This window comes from Tiliqua scincoides, chromosome 16 (assembly GCF_035046505.1).
Source record: "Tiliqua scincoides isolate rTilSci1 chromosome 16, rTilSci1.hap2, whole genome shotgun sequence".
NCBI classification, from domain to species: Eukaryota; Metazoa; Chordata; class Lepidosauria; order Squamata; family Scincidae; genus Tiliqua; species Tiliqua scincoides.
The window spans coordinates 3776288-3792910 of record NC_089836.1 but is presented as its reverse complement, the minus strand read 5'-3'; the positions used below and the strand labels follow the sequence as shown (position 1 = coordinate 3792910).

The 16623-nt window shown below is 46.4% G+C and overlaps 1 protein-coding gene and 1 pseudogene across 1 annotated transcript in view; both read left to right on the top strand.

The window, feature by feature from the left end:
* The first annotated feature begins 3622 nt into the window (after window positions 1-3622).
* PKN3 (protein kinase N3) overlaps window positions 3623-16623 on the top strand; it is a 29832-nt gene continuing 16831 nt past the window's right edge. The window contains exons 1-6 of the mRNA XM_066610522.1: window positions 3623-3700; window positions 10893-11175; window positions 11538-11689; window positions 12896-13025; window positions 14455-14606; window positions 15396-15594. Of these exons, the coding sequence (XP_066466619.1) occupies window positions 3677-3700; window positions 10893-11175; window positions 11538-11689; window positions 12896-13025; window positions 14455-14606; window positions 15396-15594 (940 nt within the window). The 5' untranslated portion in view covers window positions 3623-3676. The remainder of the gene's footprint in view (window positions 3701-10892; window positions 11176-11537; window positions 11690-12895; window positions 13026-14454; window positions 14607-15395; window positions 15595-16623) is intronic.
* On the top strand, window positions 11936-12058 carry LOC136635714 (5S ribosomal RNA; annotated as a pseudogene).

The following is a 16623-nucleotide window of genomic DNA, read 5'->3' as shown; positions in this document are numbered from 1 at the left end:
TAGACAAATGTGGAGAACTGGCCTAGCAATTGCTTTCTTTTTCCTGTCGTATATAGGGAGAACCTCCAAGCAAGGATGCAGTGTATCTTGACGTGAACTCTTGCATTTAGTATGAACTGGAAAGTAGGAAATACTACTTGTTAACTGCCTTGCAATTAGCACATGCTAAAAATGAAGGCACACCCACAGTTTTGGTGCATCCGCCAGTAATCGACCCTATACAATGGAATGGTAGTTCTGCAGTAATACTGTATAGTATATGTTACACTGTGAGTGAAGAGTGGCAGTCTTAAAGATACTGAAAAGACTCATTCCCATGAATTATGTAGGCACAGAGTATTTAATAAAGATTGAAGTTTTGGACAGATATATTGAGAACAGTTGAACAGTTTAGTCCTGTCATCTCTTCCTTGGCAGGATCTTTCTTGGCTCTGCTACCTTGAAATCTTTGGTGTAGAAATACTGAGGAAGTTGTGACAGCGTGTGCCATCCAGGAGGCAGTTGCCATAGGCAGCAAGGTAAAAGCACCCACCTCACGGCCCGTGCACTGCTGCTAAATGTACCAATTGAGAAGGTGAGAGATGAACACAGAAGCACCTACTCAGTCATAGCTTTCTGCCAATATCCAGCTTTTTAGTATCTTAGAAGCTGCTTTTGTCAGGTAGTTAATTCTAGAATATGTAAAGAGTGCCTTGACATTGTGCAAGGTTCATCTTTATCAGGAAAAACCACCAGCAGCTCCCAAAGGTTAAGGATGAAGACATGGAGCTGGACTTCCATGAAAGCTGGACCCCAGCCACTCTCCACAGGTGCAATTTGGGGTGTCCTGGCCCCCAGAACACCTTTACTTATGCAGTAGCGTGGCACTAAAACCTTTCCTAACATCAAAAGCCTGAAAGGTTGATCTTTGGGGCTTTTTAGGACAGCATTACTATAACTTAAAAGAGAACCTCAGCAAGCACTGTTGAGAATATAGCATTTTTGGTGTGTGGAGCACTTTGAAGGAAGAATGAAATAGAATTACTCCACCTACAACTGCCATGTTTGGTTGATTTCTCATAAACCAGTATTCCTCAACCTGTGAGGCCTAATGCAGGAACCTTCCAAAAGCTTGTGCAAGAGAAGGCTTGAATCAAATCCAATAGTACAGCCTTATTGAAACGGAGTCCTTGGTCAAATCCTGCACAGCCTCTTGTTGCTGTCTTGCCCCACCACTCCTAAGACCAGCCCTGGTCAGGCCACTACCTCACAGGGGTATGTGTTATGAAGACACAAGAGGTTGGGGGGAAAATGGGCTGGGCAGGGGCAAGAGGTTGCTGGATTGGGTCCCAGGAAGGGGGTGGGATCAACAGTGGTCCCCAGTCTCTTTTTGGGTCATGGCATGAAAAAGGTTGAAGACCACTGTTCAGGGCCCATTGGGGGGGAGGGGGTAAATTGTACCTGTCAGAAGAGGGGTCAGAGAGGGTCAGAAAGGGGGTTCAGGAGCTAAAGAAGGGGGCCCAAAAAATGTCATGGGACCTTACATTTTATAGTCTCACGAGAAGGGTGTATACATTGCACCTGGGTCTGGGAGCTAAGGGAGGAGAGGTGGAAATTTCCTGGGATCTCAGAAAATGTCTGCATATATTGTATGAAGACAGGCATTTTGTGTCAGCCTGCATCACAATTCATAGAAAGTATGGAATTATGATCCAGTGGTGAAAGGAAGGGGCCCCAAACAAACTTTGTACCCTCTAATAACATTCTTCTCAGAGGCCCTGCCACTGTTATGTGTATTACACTGCTATACATCTGTATATGTGCAAGAGGGATCTGAAGGCCTTAGGAGTGGACCTCAACAAGTGGGAAACCCTGGCCTCTGAGCGGCCCGCAGGCTGTGCAGCATGGCCTTTCCCAGTTTGAAGAGACACTTGGCCAACAGACTGAGGCAAAGAGGCAAAGAAGGAAGGCCCATAGCCAGGGAGACAGACCAGGGACAGACTGCACTTGCTCCCAGTGTGGAAGGGATTGTCACTCCCGAATTGGCCTTTTCAGCCACACTAGACGCTGTTCCAGAACCACCTTTCAGAGCGCGATACCATCGTCTTTCGAGACTGAAGGTTGCCAACATGGTACATCTATATAATTGATTGAAAACATATTCATTCATTCATTGGGCAATAAATATATTATCTAATTTTTAAAATGCAAAACCTATGGGTGATGGACTACTGGGTTTTGCTGGGTCTGACCCTTGACCAGTCTGGTCCAGTTTTGTCAACACTGATAGGTGGCAGCAGCTTGTTTGAGAAAAAGATTATTTACCTCCCTTACCTGGAGGTGCTAGGGATTGAATCGGGGGTCTCCTGTTTGCAAAGCAGGGGCTGTGTACCACTGAAGTACAGTCCCTTCTTGGAGGAGGGTGATATTCAATCCCTCACACTGGCAGGGCAATGACATGGCCAGGGATTGTCTAAAAAGAAAGAAATGTAGGGGTTTTTTCCTCCTTTCCATATGATTGCTGTGTATCTATGCAGATGAAATCAATCAGCTACATTTACAGTGATTCCCAAACTTTAGCACTGGGACCCACTTTTTAAAACGATACTCAATCAGGACCCGCCTTGCTTTCCAAGATTAAAAAAAAAATCTAGAAAAATCTATTTATTTATTTACACATAATAATAACCAGAAAAAAGATGCTCCAACATTTATCGCCCTATATTAACAGATGCTTACAAACTGTAGGACCTCTTTCCAGGGCAGTTAGCTGATTTTTGCAAAGCTTCAAGGCTAGAGGCAGTTAGTTCTCTGATCCGTTACCTGTGTTTTCATTGGAAGCTCTGCTTGGCTGCTCTGGGACCCCCCCCCCCAAAAAAAAATTAGGTTGTGACCCACTGGTGAGTCCTGACCCACAATTTGGGAACTACTGAGCTACAACATAACAAATCAATTTAGATTTTTTTTGATGAGGTGTCAGCCCTAATCATTTTTCTTTTATATATATATAATCATTTTTCTGATATGCATATTTGTCCATTCTATAACCTCACAGCAGCAGCTGTTGCCCCATTAACCAGGAATCCTGGTTATTAATCATTTATAATCCATTTATAATCCTGGTGATTAGCCAGGAATTAACCCTTAAATACATTTATTTATTAAGCTTGTTTCCTTCAAAATTCAAAGCGGCTTCTAAGTGTTTGCTTTTGCAGCAACCCATAATAACAAAAAACACAATGTTAAAATGTTAACAGCCGCTTCTAATCATAGTATTTAGTTATTCTTTCCAAATAACTTTGCTAATCATTTTGGAATCAAATCTCTCCCAAAGGAAAAGTTGAAAGTGAATTTTAAAAAAAGTTAAGCTGTTGTTGGAGAAGCCCACATTTGCAATGGTTTACTCAGAAGTGAGTCCCACAGTGTTCAGTGGGGTTTACTCCCAGGAAAAGAGTGCATGGGATTGAATGTTCAGTTTCTGTGGCCACAGGTGGGAATGCTCCTAACAGAATCTTTCCTGGGAAAGGGATCCACCCCCGCTCAGAGCCAGCAGAGGGCGCTCGTACCCAACCGGATCCCCTCCAAGGCACCTCCAGGAATGGTCAAAGTTTGAAGAAAGTTTAAAGAAGTTTTCAGGCGGCTCCCCCAGGCTGGTTTGACCAGAGATTCCGCCTGGAGGTAGAGGAGGATCCCAGCAATGGCTGCCGGGGAGATCCGCCAGGTAAGTTGGGTGGGGATCCAGGGATGTGGTTTCCATGCACACCTTTGGAATCAGCATCACTTAATTGGGCCACTTAAGGTAAGAGAAAAAAAAGGAAGTGCCTGGGTGAGCCCCACATTTCCACACCCACCAGACTCCCATTGCTTGTCTCCACATTGTCCAGGAGAAGAGCTGGGAAAGGTTTCCTCTCCTCCTTGCTGCAAAGGCACTCTGCACATTCTCAGAGACCTAGTGTTGCTACTAGGGATAGTAATGAAACATCTGGAAATTGCTAAAGCATTGGGGGGGGGATGAGAGGGGGAGTAAGAGAGAAAGAGCTGATTAATTTGCAGCACAGTCCTATCTGTGCTTACTCAGAAGTAAACCCTATTGTATTCAGTGGGGCTTACTCTTGGGAAAGTGTGCATAGGATTGCAGCTTTTATCTGGCATTAAATTAATGTCAGATGAGAGGGGTTCATAGATAAAAAAAATCTACCTTGTTTTTCTCTCTTAAGAGAGAATTACAAATATAATGGATAGATTAAAATAACAGCAGGCATTAAAATGAATAGATGGAGAATACGTAATGGATAGATTAAAATAACAGCAGGCATTGAAACCAAATACACAGTAAGGAAGAAGCTGAGGCTAAGGGATAGAGCTGTAAGTTTGGGACTTTCCTGGTTCGAAACTCACTACTGTCATGAAGCAGGGAAGTTCCCATTCTGTAGCTTCATCCTTTAGCCACTACTTCCTTCTTATGCTTTAGTTTGAAATGCCTGTTTATACATATTTTATTCTATTTTTTTTATCAATTATATTTGTAAGTGCTATTGCAAGATGCCCAGAGACCTAATGGCAGGCATTTGAGAACTTAAGTCCCTGCCTTAAAATCAAGACTTCTGGGCCACCTTAAAAACTAAGCAGTTTTATTTCTGTGGAAACTTGTGGACTACATGCCATCAACACCGGCAATGTGAATTTGCAGGAGAAAACAGAAGATGGTAGATCATATATCAAGCTTGAAAATGTGAGATAGGAGGATGGTGACAATTGCAGAGAGCTGCTTTATAGTATACCAATGCTAAGTTAATTAACTATGTGATGTGATTAAAAAGCTGCTGTTCTGATTGAGACCTAGCCTGTGAAGGAAGTTTTTGTATTTTTATTTTTTGTATGGGGGGGGGGGAGAATATGACAGACATACCAAATGATGCAGGGGATGGATAAAGTGGATAGGGGGATGTTCTTTTCCCTCTCACGCAACACCAGAACCAGGTGACATCCACCAAAATGGAGTGTCAGGAGAGTTAGGACAGACAAAAGAAAATATGTCTTTACCCAGCATGTAATTAGTTTGTGGAACACCCTGCCACAGGATGTAGTGATGGCATCTGGCCTGGATGCTTTTAAAAGGGGATTGGACAAATTTCTGGAGGAAAAGTCCATCGCAGGTTACAGGCTGTGATGGGTATGTGCAACCTCCTGATTTTAGAAATGGGCTATGTCACAATGCCAGATGCAAGGGAGGGCACCAGGATGCAGGTCTCTTGTGATCTGGTGTGCTCCCTGGGTCATTTGGTGGGCCACTGTGAGATACAGGAAGCTGGACTAACCCCTGCTAACTGGTTAAGAGGCACTTTTTCAAGTGGGTGCTCCTCTTTTATTTAGCAGGGGGAAAGCAACTGGCCCACCTCACCCCAGCAGTGTCTTTTCTAGTGGCTATCTGCTGGTGTTGCATCTTTTTAGATTGTGAGCCCTTTTGGGACAGGGAGCCATTAGATATTTGATTTTCTCTGTAAACCGCTTTGTGAACTTTTTGTTGAAAAGCAGTATATAAATACTGTTGTTGTTGTTGTTGTTGTTGGACTAGATGGGCTTTTGGCCTGATCCAGTCGGGCTTTTCTTGTGTTCTTAAGTAAGAAGCTAAATCCCATTCTAGATTTCAGTGGGACTCAGTCACAATCGACTTTCTTAGGATACAGCCCTTCATTTTATGGTGTGTTCTCAATTTTAGTTATACAGACATAAAACCATTCTAAGCAGCTTGTTAATGGTTACCAAATTGGGGATGGAGGCTCCGGTCTTATCCAATTCTTCTCTACAAATGATCTGTATTGCATGAAATGCCAACAATCACAATGGGATAAAGGTTGGAGAGACATCTGCCAGGTATTTAATCTGCACTGCCCCTGAATATGAGAACCTAGAAGAGCATTTCAAAGATTTTTTAAATTTAAGTAAATGTTTCCTCTGCAACCACGTGTGTTCGGAAGGGAAATCATTTTCCTAGCAAACTGTCAGGATGCTTGGGGGCTGACATCATCTAGGTAAGACTCTATTCTTACTGCCTGCTTTTCTTTCCTTGGTTACGTTGAGAACTGGGAAGAAAATGGGAGGAAAATAACCCGTAATAGTATTTGATATATATTTGAAATTTAATTTTAGGATTCGTTCAATTCCCTCTTCTGTTCTGGCCCCCTCTTTCTTTTCCAGAGCTGGTACATCACCAGTAATAGAATGGGGGGGAAGCATTTGGCACCAGGGGATCTTGGGTTGATCCTTGTAGGGATACATTTACCCCGTTATTTATTCCCCCTACCCACCATAAAAAAAAGTAGATGCTGAGGAACCTAAGAGCCAGGATGTTGTAGTGGTTTGGGAGTTGGACTTACCTAAAAGATCCAGCTTCAAATCCTTTCTTGGCCACAAAGCTTCCTGGGTGACCTTGGGCCAGTCACCCTCTCTCTCAGCCTCGCCTACCTCACCGGGTTGTTGTTGAGGACTAAAGGAGGGGAGGAACTCTGTCTACCACCCTGAGCTCCTTGGAGGAAGGGTGGCATAAAAATGTGAAAAGTAAATAGAAATAAAATAAACTGTGTGAACAGGTCCAGTGTAAGGACCACTCGAGGAGAAGAAAGAGACCTTTTGATTTTTGTGAGAGGAAAATATGTAATAGGAAAAACTGACCCAAAACATGATTGGAAAGGAGTAGCTTCCCTTCACTGAAAACAAACCAGAGTTGCCAAAGTTTGACTCTGTCTCTGCGTCGGCACCTCTTAAATTTGGCTCGGACCAGAATCCCTTCCCATAATGTTACTTTTTTTCCTGTTTATTTGACATGGTGCTGCTTGCCGTAGGCTTTTTTTCCCCCCTGTCTCTGACTACTTGAAATGTGGTGCCCTGGTTTCTTTTTATTGAATTGGATCGTTTGCACGCCTGAAAAAAGGAATCAAGATTTTTTTAAAGTGGGTCGGGGCAGCCCAGCTCAGTCCTGGTTTTTAAAAACAAAATGCCTTCACCTTCCATGTTGTATATCAGTGGTTCCCTACCACTGCTGTGATGACCTGAGAACCCGTAAGTAAGTGTAGATGATGCAAAATCCGTCAGTGATGATGTCATCACCACTTTCTTCTGGGTTCGGAGCCCAAACGCAAGCCTCTGACAGAGTGGGAGGGAGGGCTTTCCCAATCACGCCGCGGTCTTGCTGGTGGGCCGTGAGAATCCCACGACGCCCCACCGAATGCCTTGGGACGCCCCAGGCTTTGCGCCACGTGCTTTGGCAACCACTGTGACAATAGTATAGTCATCCTATTAAATAAGTAGTGGCTTAAAACATTTGTAACACAGGTTGTTGGCCGCAGCTCTATTCATGTTCAGAGCCACCTGCATGGTCTAGAAGATCTTACGCGGCAGGCACCGTGCAAGAGAAATTCCTGAGAACTTGCTAGGTGAGATTTACTTGCTTGCTAGTAAAGCAAGGTGCTTGCTAGTAGCAAGGTGCCTACTTAGAAAAACAGCCAGAGGTTATCGGCTTTGTGTGTGTGTATTTTGGCCAGCCAAAGGCTGTCCAGAGGAAGCTTCTGGCTAACCCTCTTTGGAGGCCCCAGGCAGTGGCTTCGTTTCTTATTAGGGTCGATTACTACATTTCCTGGCTTTGTTTGGAGAGATGCACGCAGCCTTCTTTGCGCAGGACTTTCATTTGATGTAATCATTGCCAGCGCACTGATTTTCCCCCTCTGTTGGGTAGTTTGGGAAACCTCCAGCTTGCTGGTGTTATTCCCATTAAAATGCAGTTTTCTAGGACAAAAAAATATGTAAAGGACAAGTAGCCGTAGTCCTGAAAGGAGGCCATGTTAATGCCTTGAGACCCAAGTCCCAACTAGACCCAAGTCCCACAAAGGAGCCCTGGTCACCAAGACCCAACTAGACCCAAGTCCCACAAAGGAGCCCTGGTCACCAGAGGGTGGCTGATCAAGGCCACTCTGCTAATAAATTTTCTAACAGGTGGGTAGGAAGACAGGAGCCGACCCTTAGGATACCCCAAGATAGATGGAATTGCCCGTACGTATCAGAGTGGCCATATTCAGACCCTTATCCTGACCTGACTCAAGGCACTCTAAGAACTCCCTCTGGTTGAACCTGGTTTTGGGAATACCAACCCACCAACCCCAGAATTATAAACCCTGTGGAGGGTCTTGAGAAATGGCTCTCAATATCTTAAGTTAGACAGTGTTTGTCACTCAAGCTCCATGCGGTTAGTGGCGCATTGCTATCTGAGGATGGATGCTGGGATCCTGAGACAGCAGGTGCAGCCTCAGTGGAAGGGGAAAAGGCTGGAGACCTGCATCCCAACCTGCACCCAAGGAATGAGGGGGCTTAAACTGGGACCACAGAGGTCTAAACTTGGGTTGACCCTTGAGACAAAAGGACGGCTTGTGACCATGAAAGGAATGACGTTATTTGCGTTTGGAGTGGTCCTTACAAAGGAGGGGGGGCAAAACCTCCCTCTGACCCTGTTCTCAACGAGAACAGGATCTGGTGCGCCCCCCCAGAAAGCTTCATTCCCCTCAAAGGGGAGGACAACCGATATGGCCGGGAGCCCACGTCGACATCCCAATGTCGGACCCGGGCATTTCCCCAGCCACTGAGGCAGAGGCCATGGATCTGGGGGCAAATGGACAAGAAACAAGGGGGCATCTGCAGTGTGGCAGAGAAAGCAGCATCCTTCTGTGGGGCAATTTGGGGGGGAAAAGCAACCACCTGCTGTGGGGCGGTTTTGCTGGGGTAGTTTTGGTGGGAAAGGGCTTGAGCTGTTATCCACTGCCAAGTATCCCCCCAGGGTCCCCCCAAGTATCACACTGGAGTAGAGCCTGGGCCCTATAGTGGTCCAGCTGCTTAAGGGGGGCAAGAAGCAACCCCATTTTCTGTCCCAACAAGGATGGCAGTCAGGGGAGCTCAGGCAGGATGCCCTTTTCCTCACAACTTGTAAAAGAAGGGACCAACCCCCCCCCCCCCCAAAAAAAAAATGACCAAGAAAAAACCCTACGTAATGTGCCTGGGGGCAAGGTCAGTCTGGGGAATGGAGGGAGCCCCTTCCCTCAGGAAGACTGCCAACCTGAGAGGAAGGAGCTTCCCACATGTCAAGGACTGGCCCTGCCATGGAGTTTCCACCGGAGAATGATTATTAAATTAATCTAGTGTATAGATAAGCCAGGAATGCCTCCTTTGCTCTTTAAGAACGGAGACGCCCATTCTTGGTCCTTGCGTTGGCTGGCTGGGAAAGTGGCTGGAATTGGTTTGGGGGGGGGAAGAGAAAAAGATTGGAAGATTAAAGTTAGACCCGACATCTTATTCCGTCATCTCCCCAAGAATAATTCCCTTCGAAATGTCTCTCTTTCAGTTGGCCTGCTTGATTTCTTTTTGTACGCTGCGCAGTCAAGCTTTTTGCACCAACTTTTGCACAAGCAAACTTTTTGAATTTCCCCACCTTCTGTTAATATTTAACTAGAAACCTGGGGCACCACAACTATTCTCCACTTCTCTCCCCCCCCCCACCCCCCGCAACTAGGAAAATTGGCTTAATTCCTAGTTGTCTTACTCATTGGGCGAGAACTTCCTGAATCCAGGATATAGTGTAATGAATGTCGCTTCGGTAGTCTTTGTGATGAATACAGAATGTCAGACTCACCTTTTTTTTGGGGGGGGGGGGGGTTAGTTCTTAGCAGATCTTCTGATGGCTTTGAAACTGCTTTTTGAAAAAGATTATTTTTCTTTGATTTTTCTGCTGTGCTCGGAAACGGGGAACGTGGTGTACCAAAACACTCACTGGGTTCAGATGTTTGTCTAAGCCAGTGGTTCCCAAAGTTTTTGGCACCAGGACCCACTTAATACAACATTCTATCGGGACCCACCTAGGTTTACCAGACTTTAAAATAAGGAGATCTAGAAAGAAATAGCATTCATTCAGTCAGTCAGTCAATCAGTCCATTCATTCATAAATAATAATAACCAGAAAAAAGACCCTCAAGCATTTATCTCCCTATTTTTACATATGCTTGCAAACTGCAGGAGCTGAGCTCTTTGCAGAGTAATTGGCAGCTATCTTGCAAATTGCAGGAGCTGATCTCTTTGCAGAGTAATTGGCAGCTATCTTGCAAATTGCAGGAGCTGATCTCTTTGCAGGGCAGTTAGCAGCTACAGTATCTGATTTTTGAATAGCCTCAGCTTGAGGATCAGGGCTCAGGGCTTGAGCCAATTAGTGATCTGATTTTTCCATCACCCTTTGGAGACCCACCCAAAATCAGGTTGTGACCCAATCAGGGTCCCAACCCACACTTTGGGAACCACTGGTTTAAGCTGTGGCTAAGATTAAGGGCCCACTAGCTTACTAGCTAGCTGCTATATGTACTCACAGCAGCCCACCAGATACCTCTGGGAGCACTCAGGTGGGGACCTTAAAGGTGGACACATTTAAAAGGGGATTGGGCAAGTTTCTGGAGGAAAAATCCATTAAGGGTTACAAGCCATGATGTGTATGTGCAACCTCCTGACTTTAGAAATGGGCTATGTCAGAATGCCAGATGCAAGGGAGGGCACCAGGATGAGGTCTCTTGCTATCTGGTGCGCTCCCTGGGGCATTTGGTGGGCCGCTGTGAGAGACAGGAAGCTGGACTAGATGGGCCTATGGCCTGATCCAGTGGGGCTGTTCTTATGTTCTTATGTAACACAAGGAGGTTGCAAACACCCATCATGGCTTGTCACCTCGAATGGACTTTTCCTCCATCAATTTCTCCAATTCCCTTTGAAAGGCATCTAGGCCTTCAGGTGCCATCAACCACATCCTGTGGCAAGGAGTTCCACAGATTAGTTACATGCTGGGTAAAGAAATGTTTTCTTCCTTTTAATTCTGCCTTTTGGACTGGCTGTAGGGCAGCTGTCTCCAGCAGCTAAGCAATGGGGCAGATGTCATGGACCCAGGCTTCCAGCAGAAGCTGGAGGATGAGAGAGAGCGCCTCCGCCGGGCCATCCAGAAGGAACTGAAAATCAAGGAAGGGGCAGAAAACTTGCGTCGGGTGACCACCGACAAGAAGAACCTGGTGCATGTTGAGAACGTGTTGAAATCTTCCAACCGCAAACTGGAGCAGCTGCACTGGGACCTCCGAGAGCTCAATGCCCAGATTGTAGTGATGGAGAGAAAGGAAGACAGGACAGGTGCGGTGAGGTTGGGGGCAAGAGAGGGAGAGGGTTCCTGGAAGCATCCAGTTGTCCCCAACAGACTGAAACCAGGTCAGTGGCATAGTTAAGGCAACTGGTACCCAGGGGCACAAACATTTTTAACACACCCCATACCATCCCCCCAATTTTAATACAACATCTTAGAGGCACTTCTGAGGCCCCAGCTACCACACTTTGAGGAGGTGTCTTAGAGACCACTGAAAGGCACTTTCGGTTTTCAGCAATAAAGGCGTGGTAGTCCGGGGCAGTGTCTCACCCCCCCGCCTTAGCTATGCCACTAAACCAGGTACTGAGATAGGTTGTCTGATCTGTCAGGGCCCGTTTAATATTCTTTGCAGATGGAAACCTGTCCCCAGACCTCTGCCTCTGGGAAAGGAACCCCAATCCAGTGTCAAGGAGGATCGAAGCTCTGAAGAAACAGCTTCACATTGAAATGAAGGTGAAACAGGGAGCGGAGAACATGATTCAGATGTACTCAAGTGCAGCCAAGGTGAGGCTGGCCGAAGAGGGACAATCGTGTATGATACTGGAATTAGGGAACCCCCTCTGGATTTTGATTTTGGAATGATTTGCAAATATAAATAGGTTTAGCCTAGTTTAACCAAAACGCACATGCCCGATCTCATCTGATCTCAGAAGCTAAGCAGGGTCAGGCCTGGTTAGTACTTGGATGGGAGACCGCCTGGGAATACCGGGCGCTGTAGGCTTATACCATAGCCTTTTGAGACTGAAGGTTGCCAACCATCTCCCTATACTGAACACTAGCTCCTGATCTTGTCTGATCTCGGAAGCTAAGCAGGGTCAGGCCTGGTTAGTACTTGGATGGGAGACCGCCTGGGAATACCAGGTGCTGTAGGCTTATACCATAGTCTTTCGAGACTGAAGGTGGCCAACCAACCAAAACTTGATTTTTGGTGGGTTGCAAAGCGCTTGGTGGATGTAAACACACTCTGTCCCACATGTAAGCACAGGTAATGACAAGGTCAGATAACTAATTGCCTCAAACCCTGAGACTATTCAAAAACCTGATAGTTGCTAATTATCCTGCAAAGAGCCCAGCTCTTGGGGTCTGCAAGGAGCTGAGCTCCTGCAATTTGCAAGCATGTGCAAATATAGGGAGATAAATGTGTATTAGTTTATAAAGAATTAAAAAAAAAAATCAAAAGATTTTATTTTATTTTTGTATTTTTCTGGGTTAAAATGTGGGAAAAGAAGGAGAGCATTCATTAAAGTTCATGAGGGCTGCTTCACGATGAGACATGGATTGAGTTATTTTGTAAATAAATAAACAAATAAAATATAATTACTTGCAAGTAGATAAATAAAAATATTTTGTTCTCGGTCTTTTTTAAAGATCTAGTAAAGCTTGTCCCAATAAGTGTGTCATTTTAAAAAGTGGGTCTCAGTGCTAAGAAGTTTGGGAACCACTGGCCTAGTGGATAAGAGACTGAGCTGCAGATCGGGAGTTGTCCAATATGATTCTCTTCCCTGCCATGAACACACTTGGTGGCCTTAGACAAGTCCTTCATGGTGAGCTTCAGGCTTCCTCATCAGAGGGTTTCTGCTACCAGAAACGCAGGAATCTGCTGGCTGGGCCTACTCAAAGACATCTTGTTCCGTGGGGCTTTGGGAGCTTGTACCTGAATCGGGAGTGCGCCATGCCACTCTCTTGACTTTGCCTCTCCCTTTGTGCCAGGAACGAAAACTGCTGGCCGCAGCTCAGCAGATGCTTCAGGACAGCAAGACCAAGATTGAGTTGATCCGAATGCAGATTGTGAAGGTGTCCCAGTCGGCCAGCGGCTTGGTGGATGCTGTGGATCCGGCAGGTAAGGGAATGCCGTGGGTGTTGGCAAGCAGGCTGAAGCTTTAGGGCACAATCCTAACCAGGTCTACTCAGAAGTAAGTCCTGTTTTGTTCAATGGGGCTTCCTCTCAGGAAAGTGTGGTTAGGATTTCAGCCTTAGTCATGTAAATAACGTCTGCCCCACCCATCCCTTCAAAGGAGGCTCAATGCAGCTTGCCTTACAGAAATAAGGTGACAGCCTAAAATGAAATCAATCAATGAGGTGCAACAGAGGATAGTCAGATGTGCAAATGATATCACCTATCAAAACTAAGTGCATCCATGCCAAGCTCTGTCCCTCTTCTCCTTCTGTAGAACAGACACAAGAATGTATTTCTTTACCCAGCAAGTAATTAGTCTGTGGAACTCCTTGCCACAGAATGTGGTGATGTCATCTGGCTTAGGTGCCTTTCAAAGGGAATCAGACAGATTGATGGAGGAAGAGTCTATTACAGGTTACAAGCCATGATGAGTATGTGCAAACTCCTGGTTTTAGAAGTAGGTTGCCTCTGAATGCCACGTGCGAGGGAGTGGCAATAGGATGCAGGTCTCTAGTAGTTCTGTGTGCTCTGATCTGAGGCATCTGGTGGGCGACTGTGAGATACAGGAAGCTGGACTAGGTGGGCCTTTGGCCTTTTCCAGCAGAGCTGTTCTTATGCTCAGTGTTCTCATGTTCAGCGGGCCTGGAAAGACAGAAGAGGCAAAATGACATGGCAGCACAACACACTGAGTGGCAGCTGGCCCAGTGAGAAAACAGCCCTAGTCCCTCTCACCCGCTGGGCTCCCAAAGGTGGGTCCCCTGTTGCGGGTTGGGGTTTGAAATGAAACAAAGAAGGCCGCCTTGCAAATTGCCAGCAATAGCGGGGGGAGAGCCCAGAAACGGTCCCTGATCTTAAGGACCAAACGGATCAACATTGGTCAGTCTCTAAGATAGCCTGTGCCCTTGAAATTGTAATTCTGCGCTCAGATAACCCAAATTCTGTGCTGAGAAAAATCAAAATCTGATCAGTAGATAAGCAAATTTGCAAATCTCTGTTAGTTTGCATAATCAATATTTAGTTTGTGCCGCTGTTGTGGAAGAGCCAATAAATTTGAGGGGAACTGTATCCTTGCCCCCTAAGCCTTTCAAGTCCTACGTTCAGAAATGTCACCAAGAATGGCTCATGTAGGATTTTGAAAGCCATAAGAACTTGGATTACGAAAAGAAAAAATCTGAGGCTCTCCAGTACTAAATTCCACACTTCCATGATTTGGGCTGCAATCCTAGTCACACTTTCCTGGGAGTAAGTCCCATTGAATGCAGTAGGACTTAAGACGTGCATAGGATTGTGCCCTTGTTTGTGCAGTTGCAGAATCCAGGTTAATGATGATTGTTGCTGTTGATTCAACCTTTGTTTTCCAATTTGATCTCAGTAAGAGAAGGTGGCGCGATCCCTGTGCTGGAACTGCGCCTCGAGGAGCTGAGACATCGCCTGCGCATCGAAGCCGCCGTGGCTGAGGGAGCGAAGAACGTGGTGAAGATCCTGGGAGGGAGGCGGGTGCAAGACCGGAAAGTGTTGGCTGAGGTAGGCAAGGTTGCGGCTGGGTTGGGCAGGGTGATGTCAAGATTTGCAGCTAGTGGGGCAAGTGCAGGGCAAACGTTTCACGATTAAATGAAAAAAAAAAAATTACTAAGGGCAGATTGCTTTGATTAGACTAGAGTGGGTGCCGTTTATTGATTGCCTTGGCATGACTTTCCGGTTAATGCCTTGCAAGGATTGAGATAGGTGAGGATGAGAGAGTGTGACTGGCCCAGGGTCACCCAGGAAGCCTCATGGCTGAGCGGGGATTTGCACGTGGATCTTCCAGTAAGTCCAATTCCCGAACCACTACACCATCTGGTTGGCAACCTTCAGTCTCGAAAGACTATGGTAGAAGCCTACAGCACCCGGTATTCCCAGGCGGTCTCCCACCCAAGTACTAACCAGGCCTGACCCTGCTTAGCTTCCGAGATCATGATCTAAGCCTACAGCACCCGGTATTCCCAGGCGGTCTCCCATCCAAGTACTAACCAGGCCTGACCCTGCTTAGCTTCCTAGATCATGGTATAAACCTACAGCACCCGGTATTCCCAGGCGGTCTCCCATCCAAGTACCGACCAGGCCTGACCCTGCTTAGCTTCCGAGATCATGGTCTAAGCCTACAGCACCCGGTATTCCCAGGCGGTCTCCCATCCAAGTACCGACCAAGCCTGACCCTGCTTAGCTTCCGAGATCAGACGAGATCCGGCATGTGCACCATCTGAGTGGTGCAAGTTCACCAAGCCAGCCCTGGGGGCTCACAGCTTCCTTTCTTCTCTGGCTTCCTTGCCCCAGGCTCAAGCTTGCCTGCAAGAATCCTCGCAGAAGATTGACCTGCTGCGGCTGTCCCTCGAGCACCTTCTCGGAGAGCTGTCCCCCAGTCACCCAAAGCGGGCAATCATCAAACGGGAACTGGCGGATGCTTCTTCTTTGGGTGGTCAGCAGGGCAAGCTTCAGCCACTCACGTCCTTCATCAAGCCCACGGCCCTTACAGGTAATGTTGTGATTTGGGGATCAGGGGAAGGGCCTTGGAAAGGCTGTTAAAAACAAAGGCCTTAAAGGAACATAGGCGGCTGCCCTGTTGAGTCAAGCCACTGGTAGGCCTGTGTTGTGAGCATCACTGCAAGGAACTGGACAGGCATTTTTCTCAGTGAAAAATTGACCGCCAAGCGTCAATGTGGTGATATATTTTATTATTATTATTTTATTTAAACCCCAGCTTTATTCCAATGTTCTTCCAAGTTCTTTATTCCAATGTTCTTCCAAGTCCCCTAAGGCTTCACAGTCTAAGAAATGCAGAAGAGACACCAGCAACAACCACAGAGAGAGATGCCATGCTGGGGCAAAGAGGGACATTTGCTCTCCCCCTGCTGAATATAAGAGGTTAGACCAGGGGTTCCCAAACGTTTTCGAGACACTAGAGGCTGCTGCCTGATTTTTAAAAGCCAAGGGGTGTGACTATAAATGGTGATTGGGAAGCAGTGCTCCCCTGTCGTAAACTTAGGGAGGTTTGGGGTGCTCAGAGTTCTTGGTTCTCGAACCCTAAAGCCTTCAAGGCCCTCCCCCCCCCCGTCCAGTAGTACTGTCACCACCCTGTATGTGCCAGTGCCTCAGTCCAGGGACACTGAGACCCTCTAGGCTTAACTCTATCCCTTGCAGGCACTGAGCTCTTTCTCCAATTGGAGCTTCAGTCCTCAGGTTACTAGACCTCAGTGAGCACCTGGTAACTTGCTGAATGGCTAGACAGGACATTTGTCCCCAACAGACAATGAAACAGCTTAGTAAAAGAGATTTTCATTTATTAAGTACATAAGGTTACATAAGGTTCCAGTAAGGCAGCAAATGCTAGAGGCATAAACACCTAGGAAACATATCAGCAACAAAATAATAAAGCTAGCTGGCTATCTCTATTAATCCACATCTCTCACCTGGGTCAGTTACTCTTGTAGATCTCTTAGCTCCAGGCTACCTGTGAGGCCAGGTGCCTATGGTGGACAATGGAGCTCCAAGTGTGTAGGATGTT